The sequence below is a fragment of the Salpingoeca rosetta genome, assembly GCF_000188695.1.
Source record: "Salpingoeca rosetta unplaced genomic scaffold supercont1.27, whole genome shotgun sequence".
NCBI classification, from domain to species: domain Eukaryota; class Choanoflagellata; order Craspedida; family Salpingoecidae; genus Salpingoeca; species Salpingoeca rosetta.
In genome coordinates, this window is record NW_004754907.1 from 623445 (window position 1) to 633581 (window position 10137).

A 10137-nucleotide genomic window follows, 5' to 3' on the forward strand; every position below is an offset into this window, starting at 1 on the left:
GTTGTGTCGCCCTGCTTCTTGCTGTGCCGTTTTGGTTCTTGTTGTGGCTACTACGCTATATGCTGTCGTTAGCAGTTGGTTCGTTTTTTTTTTTCAAGTTCAACTTGAAAAGTTTCTGCTTGCATGCATGCACGCACGCACGCACGCAAGCAACACACAACACACAACACAACCACTACGCCACCCCCTTCCTGTCAATGTAAAACCCTGCCACCCTGACAACGCCACGTGGCGATGCCTCATTTACAACACACGTGTGCTGACAAGTGACGTTGCATCGAATCAGCCGCGAAACGGTTGGACGGACAGGGACGCACAACTTGGACATGGCATGTCCCGATGCTGTGTTTCAACGCAGCATCGTTGTTGGGCGTTGTTGTTCGTTGTTGTGCGTTACAGTTGCGAAGTGACACACCTTGACGCAAGTCAGCAACCTTCGGTGTGCCGTTCATGTCCCGTTGTCTGCGTCCTTTGTGTCTTGCGCCTGCACTTTTTTGTTTTGTGTGCTTTTTTCGGACGTCGTGCATGCCTTCCCATCACGACCTGTGGTTATGCTTGGTTGTTGTTGGGGGGAAAGTTTTGTTTGCCGTGCTGCTTCCTCCTCCTTCTTCTTCTCCTTTCGTTCCTCTTTTCATTCCTCTTCTTCGCTCTTGTGGGGTTGCTTGGTTTTGCCGCACTACACACACACACACACACGACTGCCTGACCTGACTGCGCCAACCAACAAACCAGACCGAACCGAGCCAAGCCAGACCAGATATCCGGTGCTGCCACACACACGCCACACACGCCACACACACACGGCACAACCTGGATCCACGTCTGCATTCCTGCCTACGTTCCCAACCAACCCACAACACACACACACACACACACACAACTCTCAAACACAAGCCTGCCCCCTCCCATCTTCGTCCAGATAGATTCCTTTGCGGGCGTGAAGAGGGCGGCAAGCCGTGTTTTGCTGACGCCGCGTTCGCGTGAGTTGTGTTTTGGTGTGTGTATTGTATTGTTTGTATGTGTTGTTCGAAGGTGGGAGTTTGTTTGCGTGAGCATCCTCTGCTTTGCTTCGCTTGGCTTTGCTTTGCTTTGCTTTTGCGTGGTCGGCGACCAACCAGTCATCACCACAGTCTCCAACCAAGCAAACCAACCAAAACCTGCACATTCATTTCCACCACTCACACGCAAGAGCACACAAGGGAGGGGTTCCCCGCTTCATTGCTGCTCTCATCGTGCCTTCCTTCCAAACTCACCACCACCAACAACAACAACAACAACACCACCACCGGCGCCGCCAAACGCGCCAACAGAGAAGGAACGGCGTCCACCATCACGGCTCCTCTTCGACACCTCACGTCTTCCTCTGGAGGCAGCGGTGCTGCACCACAACAACAACAACAACAACACCCGAGCTGCGCCGACAGTTTGACAACACCTAGGATACCACAGCCAACACCAACAACAACAACAACAACAACAACAACTACTACTACTACGACAACACCACCAACGACTGCACCCGCCGCCACACGTTGTGAACAGCATGCTCCAAGCGATGGACGGGTATTCGCACACCACCACCGCCAGCAACGACGGCGCGACAACCGTCGCCTCGTCGGCCTTTGCTGATCCCCACCAGGCTTCCTCCACCCGCGCCTTCTTCGCCAGTACTGCGAGCACCAGCTCAAACACAAGCAGCAGCAGCATCAACACCGCCGCCGTCGACAGCCACGCGCGCGTCAACACCAACAACGCCAGCTACGTGCCAACGCAGCAGCAGCAGCAGCAGCAGCAGCAGCAGCACTACCACTACACGCGTTCAGCCTACCAACAGCAACACCCGCTGCGCCAGCCACGCCGCAGCTTCCCCGACTCGTCCTCGCACACGTCCGCGTACCTCGACCTGGCCACGGACACAGACAGCCACCCCTTTTTCCACCAGCTGACACCAACGGCAACGGCATATTCGTCGTACCATGCAGAGGCAGCGTCCTCCGGCCAATCACGGGGCGAATTCGACGATGAGAACTTCCAGCGCTTTGTGGCGGACCTCGTCGACGACAGCGACTATCCAAACACCCCAAAGCAGCTGTAAGTCTGTGGGGGTGTGTAGCACTGTGTGTGTGTGTGTGGGGGGGTGTGTAGCACTGTGTGTGTGTGTGTGTGTGTGTGTAGCACTGTGTGTGTGTGTGTAGCACTGTGTGTGTGTGTGTTTCTGGTTACTCTGACACTGCTCGCTCGATTGTGCTCTCATCACCTTCTACACCTCTTTGCTTGCCCCCCCCCCTCACACACACCCTGCTCCACCAAATTGCAACAGCTCCCACCCCTCCAGCGCCACAAGCAACGGGCAGCCTTCGACGGAGCCGCACTCGCCACGTACGTTCATCCGTTCGTGTCTTCAACGATACACACGCACATGCACACGTACACATGCTCTGTGCCGAACGACTGCTTTCGCCTTCCCCTTGTGTGCTTCCTTGTGCTCACCGTGCACCTTCGCGCTGGTGCTGTGTGCCTGAAGGCAAAGACACCGGGTGGGCGAGCCATGTCGATGCGCTCGCACCAACGCCCTTTGTCACGTCCTCCCACTCTGTCTGGGCACCCGGCTCCACCAACGACACACCGCTCACCGCCAGCCAGGCCAACGACCCTGCTCGCATGGCATTCGAGGGTCATCCCTTGCCAAAGGATGGTGCGTGTGTGTGTGTGTGTGTGTGTGTGTGTGTGTGTGTGTGTGTGTGTGTGTGTGTGTGTGTGTGTGTGTGCTGGAAACAAGTGTCGCTGTTTTAGACACAACCGGCTTCCTCTTCCTTTCGGCTTCACCTACCCTCCACCACCTCACCATCATCCCCCTTCCTCCCTTCCCTCCATCACTCTTGACCTTCGCGACACCTTCGTGTGTGCCAGACATTGCGTCGCAGTTGAACCAGCTCACCCTTGATCCGCTTCCCAAGCTTGAATTCGGAATCGGTGCGTTGCTCTCTGTCTCTCTCGCTTTGTCTCTCTCTCTCTATCTCTCTCTCTCTCTCTCTCTCTCTCTCTCTCTCTCTCTCTCTCTCCGCATGAGCAGTAAACTGGGGCTCGCGCGGTCTGTACTTCTCGGACGAACGAGCGAGACCGCCGATATTCTCAATTCCGTGACGGGGCCATAACCCTGTGAGCAGCCCGCGTCGTCACCATGGGCGCCCAATTTTCGTGGATTTCCTTCGCAAACTAAACAAAGATGTGTGACCTCTACACCTATAGGTACGTATAAGAGCAATCGTGGACACGCCCGAAAAGGTATGATCGGCTGTTCCGGGTATAACTGGCCGATTAGAAGTCTCCAGGGCTTACACGGATACGACGTTAGGGTTGGCATTCCGGGCAGCTCTTTACCAAGTTCTCTCTCTCGCTTTGTCTGCTTTATTTGCTTTGTTGTTGTGCATTACATACATGCTGGCTGTCGTTGCTTGTTTTGGACAAACACACACACACACACACACGTATTTTTTTTTCCTTACACATACGCCTGCGCCGTGTTTCTCCTCACCTTACACGTGTCTCTGACGACAGGCCGGCCGCAAACGTCTGCGCCGCTGTCGCATGACGGCATTGCGACGCTGGACCGCGCACAGCACTCGCGCACAGCCGACATTGCGCTGCTGGACTCGTACCAGCGCGAACGCGCCGTGCATGCACCACACCAGCAACAGCAGCAGCAACAGCAGCCGCCACAGCTGCACCGCCGCCTGTCGCCGCATGAGCACTATCGCCTCAAGCAGCAGCAGCGCCAGCAGCAGCACAAGCAACAGCAGCAGCTGCAACAACTGCAAGAGCAGCGCGCCACGTCAACCTACTACACGTACAACCAGCAGGGACAGGTTAACGCGACCAACAACGCCAACGCCAACGCCAACGCAGGCCTTCCCCCGCTTCGCCGCACCCGCAGCGCAGGCATGGACGTGCCACCGCCCACCTCCCCCCACCGCGCCACGAGCCTCGCTGGCCTGCACGGCATCAGCCCAAGCCTGAACGACCTGTCGCCCCACGCGCTCTCTGGTGGCTACTCGGCCCTCTCCTCGGCACGCGACACGGCCGTTCCCAGCACTGGCACAACACCGCCAGGCACCGACGACCATCGCCTGGCTGTGCTCGAGCACCTTCTCCAGCCGAACGTGAGGCATTTTGCTGTGCTGTGGCTGTGCTGTGCTGTGATGCTGCTGTGGCGTTGGTTGTCGTGTGTTGTGGTTTTGAGCGAGCGAATAGTTTGGGTGGTGTTAAGAATGGTTGTTGGATCGAACTTGCATTGGGTGTAGATGCGTTTCGATTCACTCATGAATGCATGCAAGCAAGGGTCAAGTGCTTCTGTGAAGTCTGCTTGGGTTGATCTGTTCTCATGCGTGTTTGCCGCCATTTGGCGTTGCACGACTGCAGGTGGCGATTGAGCTTGGCGTTGCGATGGACGCCGACGGCTTTTTCCGCGTCAGCGACGTCGCTGCTGCCAGCAAGCAGTGGAAGGAGTACGTTTTGTCCCACTACGTGCCTGTGCGTGTCTGTTTGTGTGCATGTCTGTCTGTATGTCTGTGTGTCTGTGTCTGTGTATGTGTATGTGTATGTGTGTGTGCGTAAGGTTGATCCATCAGTACTTCCTGTTCCACAATGCTCACAACTCACACCGCACCAACTTCCACTGCCACCCTGCCACTGCTCATGTGCTGCGTAGCGTGGATGTGGCGACACTCGCCCTCAAGTCGCGCTGCATCCAGCTCGACACCACCATGTCCCGGATCAGGCTGAATGTGCGGGACCACCACAACCAGCACCAGCAACAGCAGCAGGCTGTCTCGCCCGTGGTTGATCACCGCTCTCCCTCGCGCCCCGCCACTGCTCCACACGACGCCCACATGAACGCCCGCGCGCACCTGGTATGAGAACTTGTCTGTGTCTGCGTGTGTGTGTGTCTGTGTGTGTCTCTGTCTGTCTGTCTGTCTGTCTGTCTGTCTGTCTGTCTGTCTGTCTGTCTGTCTGTCTGTGTCTGTTTATCCGTCCGTCTGTTACCAATGTGTTCCCTGTTCCTTCATCTCCCTCCCCCCCCCCAACCCCAACCCCTTTCAACCTCACGCAATCTGCTCTTGACACGACATTGTCTCACCAACACCATGCCCCCTTGTTGCCTTACAGCGCTCGACGCATGAACCAGCCTTCCACGCCCCTCAGCAGCAGCAGCAGCAGCAGCAGCAGCAGCAGCATCAAGTGAATGTGGCGCCAGCGGACATGACGGTGCCCAGCGGCCAGATGGCGTACGCGTACACGATGCCAGCACAGCCCGTGCACGCACACGCCCACGCCCACGCCCACGCGCAGGTGCCTGCGTCCACGGCGCAATTCACCACCATCAACGGTGTTCCCCAGCAGTTTGTGCCATTCAACCCAAACGTGATCAACGTCATTCACAGCCAGGCGTCCCACCAGCCCCAGCTCTCGGCCCTGCAAGCCATCCCCCAACAGCAACACCAGCCGTCGCAGCTTCAGCAACAGCAGCAGCAGCAGCAGGCAGTGCAGGTGCAAGTGCCCATGCAGACTGCGCCTGTGATGTCGCGCCACTTCTCCCACCAGCGGCTCGACACCATGGCAGGCCAACGTGCCATCCCTCCCATGAACAAGCGTCACTCCATGCCCGCTGGCGGCTACATGCCCCAGGCATACGGTGCGTGTTGCTGATGTGGTTTGTGTCGTGGATGTGGGGATATGTTTGGATCTGTGGGTGTGGGTGTGTGTGTGTGTGTGGGTGTGGGTGTGTGTGTGTGGAGCTTTCATTTGATATGCCTTTCCTTTGGTGTGTCACGTCCTCTCAGTGTATTCACCACCACCACCACCACCACCACCATCATCATCATCATCATTATCATCATCGTCGTCGTCATCATCGTCGTCGTCATCACCATCACCATCACTGCACGTTCCGCTCATCGCCCTTGTTGATGTGTCTTTGCTGTTTCCCCACTGCCATTGTGTGCTCAACACCACCAGGCGCCATGGGCACCGCCGGCCACGCGTTGGTCGAGGAGGACGAGCGCGCTCTCCAGGACGCCGGTTGCCTGCAGGCATCGATGGCCGGGCGGCGGTCCTTCCAAGCACACGGCCCAGCCTCGCACCAGCACGCGGGCGGCAACGGCGGCAGCATGCAGGGGCGCCCGCAGCACCGGCGCAAGGGGAAGAAGTGGTCGGAGTTGATTGAAGAGCAGAACGTGCCCGAATCCGAGCATGACCTGTGGTACTTTATGAAACTCATTCGCCTCCACAAGTACACGCCAAAGTTCTACGGCATGACCCTGTGAGTGCTGCTGTGGGTTAAATGTGTTGGGGGGGCTTGGCTTGTGAACGTTGTGTGTGTGTGTGTGTGTGTGTGTGTGTGTGTGTGTGTGTGTGTGTGTGTGTGTGTGTGTGTGTGTGTGTGTGTGCGTGTGTGGGGGGGGGTTGTGTGTGTAGTGTACTTGTGTCGTTTGTTGATGCACTGGCTGATCACGATTTACATACTCACGCGGCCTTTGTTTGTTTGTTTTGTTTTCTCGGCAGCGACCAAGTCAAGGCGCTCACGGATGAAGACTTGACCAACATGGGCATGACAAAGGTGCAGCACAACAGAACACGCGCGCAACAAATGCAACAAGCACGCGTGCAACAATTGCAACACAAAAGTGAACTTAACAACCTGCCGCGTGCAGCCAGATGTTTTGCTCTATTTGAGATCCATGCTTGCATGCAACCACTCATGCTGTCCTGTACTTGCTTACTCCCGTGCATGCACTTTGTGCTCTTCAGGGTGCCCAAGGCAAGCTTCGTCTCGAGCTGTCGCTTCTGCCGCCAGATGCAAAGACGTTCCCGCGCCGCCTCCGCCGCGACCGGTATGTTGTGTTTGTGTGCTTGTATCTGTGTGTCTGTGTGTCTGTGTGTCTGTGTGTCTGTGTGTCTGTGTGTAGTTGGTACCTTCAACATTAACTGTAGCCATCCCACCGCCTTCCTTTGAAACGCGCCCCTCACACACACACACAACCACCACCACCACAAACCACCAACCCTCACTTCGCCCCAATTCGCTCCTCCCCGTGACAGGTATGAGAAGCTCAACAAGCAAAAGGCGGAGGCGAGTGCCGCTGCTGGGAACGACGGAACCGACGACACCAACACGCCCTCCTCCTCCTCCTCCTCGTGAATGGGCACAGCATAAGGACCTGTGCTGCGAGGCAGCAGGCGACACTGTCGTGTGCCTTGTTCATGTGTTGTTTGCGTCTCATGTGTGGGTGAGCGTGTGCGTTTGGTTATGGTTTCGCTTGTGTTGAAGCGACGAACTACACACACCACACATGCACATGCGCACACGCACGTGCACACGCACATGCACGCTACGCATGCGTGTGTTTGTCTGCGCTCCCTTTGTTTGTCATTTTGATTTGTTCTTTTCGTTGTTTTGGCTGCATGCAGCTGCGTTTCTATCTTTCATGTGTTTGTGATGTGACCGGAACTGTCACCCGCCGTGGTGCATTGCACGTGCGTGAAGTTTCGTGTTGTTTGTGTCAGCGACCGTCGTGGTGTTTCTTTTGTTGTTGTGTCGCCGCATGCATGTTGGTTGCATGTGTGTCGTGCGACTTGGAATGTGTTTGGCTGGTTGGAAGGGTTGGTCATCACTCGTGCGTGCCAGTCGCGCCCCCAAAGTGGTTTGTTGATGGTCGGCTTACGGCGTCATATGCTTAGTACCTTGCGCCATGTGCAAGGTTGTGTGTGTATGTGTGTGTGTGTGTGTGTGTGTGTGTGTGTGTGTGTGTGTGTGTGTGTGGTTTCTGCTCATGTTACCTCCAACCTTCTTCTTGATTGGTGACTGTGGGTGGTGCCCGTGGTTGTTGCCTGTGATCTTGATTGAATCTTTGTGAAGCACTGAACGAAAGAAGAACGAGGGTTGAGGAGGGAAGAGAGGGAGGGATGGACACGAACAAACGCAGGCAGGACATGTACATGAACGCACGCACTCACACACACACACACACACACACACACACACACACACACACACACACACACACACACACACACACACACACACACACACACACACACACACACAACGTGCTCAGTCTGTCGTGATCTTGTAGGTGACGACAAAGCCTTGTTCGCGAGCAAGACCCGATGCGCCTTGGGTGCTGACATATCCACCCACAGCCAACGTCTCGCCGCCATCAAGCACCTCCAGTGACAGCGCGTGTGCCTTCATGCCTGCAACACCATCTTGGAGCGTCCACACAATGCCGCCATCCACCGGTGACACGGCCGTCACAAACAGGTCGCGCGTGCCCTCCCGCATGTTTCCGTGCAGCGACCCATCCGTGAACCCTGCAACGTATAGCAGCTCGCTCTGCGCGTCGTACACCATGGCGTGGGCGCGGTCAATGTGCTCTGTTCCAAACTGCGTGCACCACAGGAGACGGTCGTTGCCGGTGATGGGCGTTGAGTCTACGTTGCTTGCGTCAAATGCAAGCACAAACGCGTCGTCACGACCCTGGTTGTCGTTGTTGGGAAACGCCCCTCGCGTGTAGCCTGCAACATAGACGACGTCTGTGCTGCTGCCGTTCACTGCAACCGCCTCTGCACGATCAAAACCTGGCGTGCCAACGTGCACTCCCCACGTGTACGGCGGATCGTTTGGGTTGTCTCTCGTTCCCTTGGCGATGAGTACATCCGTCATGCCATACAGCTCACCAAAATACGTTGTGGCTGACCAGCCAGCAGCAAACAGGATGTCGTCGGAGTTGCCAATGGGCCGGGCGACTGCCAACAGGTCCGCAGCGCTCGGGCTGCCAAAGCGAGTCCGTCTGGGTGCTTTCTCTGAAATGTACGAAAAGAACGCAATTGTACTTGCGGTCGCGATGCAACCCACAAATGATGGCAACACCCTACTCTGATCATTTAAATCGTGCGCCACAGTCACGGCATTGATTGTGGTGAACTGCAATCGCTGGTTGGTGCCCAGCACAGTGCCAGTTTCGCCATCAACGATGAAGGCCATGCCAGGGTAAGACGAATCGTCTGTGTGCCCCGTGAACGTTTGGCTATCAGAGACACCGACAACGTAAACGCCGTTGTAGCGCGGATCAAACACGACGCCACGAGCCTCGTCGTCGTGCGCCCATCCAATCTGCTGCGCCCACAGCATCTCTGCCTCGGGCGTGTCCAGGCTCATCTTGAACACGAGCATGTCCTTGCCGCCCTGCGACTCGCGGAACACGAACCCCTCCGTGTGGCCCGCCGCCACAATGGAGTTGGTGGTGGGGTCATAGGAGATGTCGTTGATGCGGCTGCTGGCGGTTGTCACATTCAGCTGCTTGGCGGACCACACGCGAGCCGTGCGCTGGACGCCGTCGTCCGTGCTCGTGGTGCTGGCGTTTCGGTCGAAGGCTGACCCGTCGAGCGTGCACCGGCGCGTCTCTTCCAGGACATGGCTCAGCTGCGACAGGTCAATGTCGTTGACGAAGACGCGCTGGTCCCCAAACGTGGACACGTGCAGGTTGCCGTACTTGTCGCTGAACAGCTTCGGAGCGTCGCTGGCGCCCAAACCAAAGCATGCGGTCGTGGCCACAGTCAACAGGAGGACAGCACAGACCGCAAACATGCCGAGGACAGCGCAGGACATGGTGGCGGTGCGGGAAGGCTGGAAGGGGGGAGGAGACTGACAGTGAGAAGTGCTTGCTTGCTTGAGCGCTTGGAAGAAGAAGAAATGGAACAGGGGGGCTTGGGAACTCGACGAGCGAAGCCAAGAACGATCGCGTGGTGTCTCGACGAGAAGACGAGGGCAAGGACAAAGAGACAAACGGACAACAAAGAAAGAGGTGTGGTTGAAAGTGGGTGGGTGCACTGTGAAGCCAAACACAAATTTCTTTGTTCGCCTTGTTGTGCCTCGAGTGCGTGCGAAAAGGACCAAGGAAGATCGTCAAGGGCTGCGAATGAGACTGCGGCTGAATTCAGGGTGTTGCGTTTGTGTCTGGGGTTGGTGTGTGTGTGTGTGTGTGTGTGTGTGTGTGTGTGTGTGTGTGTGTGTGTGTGTGTGTGTGTGTGTGTGTGTGTGTGTGTGTGTGTGTGTGTGTGTGTGTGTGTGTGTGTGTG

At 56.6% G+C, this 10137-nt stretch overlaps 3 protein-coding genes across 3 annotated transcripts in view; 1 reads left to right on the forward strand and 2 right to left on the reverse strand.

Annotated features, from left to right (window-relative positions):
* Positions 1-41, reverse strand: part of PTSG_12827 (uncharacterized protein) — a 10494-nt gene extending 10453 nt beyond the window's left edge. Inside the window, exon 1 of the mRNA XM_004989773.1 lies at positions 1-41. This exon is cut by the window's left edge and continues 189 nt beyond it. The gene's annotated coding sequence lies outside the window, so the exon portion shown is untranslated.
* A 606-nt stretch (positions 42-647) lies between these two features.
* PTSG_09032 (uncharacterized protein) lies at positions 648-7918 on the forward strand. The gene is made up of 13 exons (XM_004989774.1): positions 648-980; positions 1311-2091; positions 2321-2379; positions 2525-2695; positions 2911-2973; positions 3559-4160; positions 4420-4505; positions 4709-4910; positions 5167-5692; positions 6016-6319; positions 6562-6616; positions 6808-6890; positions 7099-7918. The coding sequence occupies exons 2-13, from the start codon at positions 1544-1546 to the stop codon at positions 7196-7198; spliced, it is 2799 nt and encodes a 932-aa protein (XP_004989831.1). The 5' UTR covers positions 648-980; positions 1311-1543; the 3' UTR covers positions 7199-7918.
* Positions 7919-8110: 192 nt separating this feature from the next.
* Positions 8111-9667, reverse strand: PTSG_09033 (uncharacterized protein; the record flags this gene model as incomplete). The annotated part of the gene is made up of 2 exons (XM_004989775.1): positions 8111-8862; positions 8935-9667. 2 exons carry the CDS (start codon positions 9665-9667, stop codon positions 8111-8113), a joined length of 1485 nt encoding a protein of 494 aa, XP_004989832.1.
* Between the last annotated feature and the right edge of the window lie 470 nt (positions 9668-10137).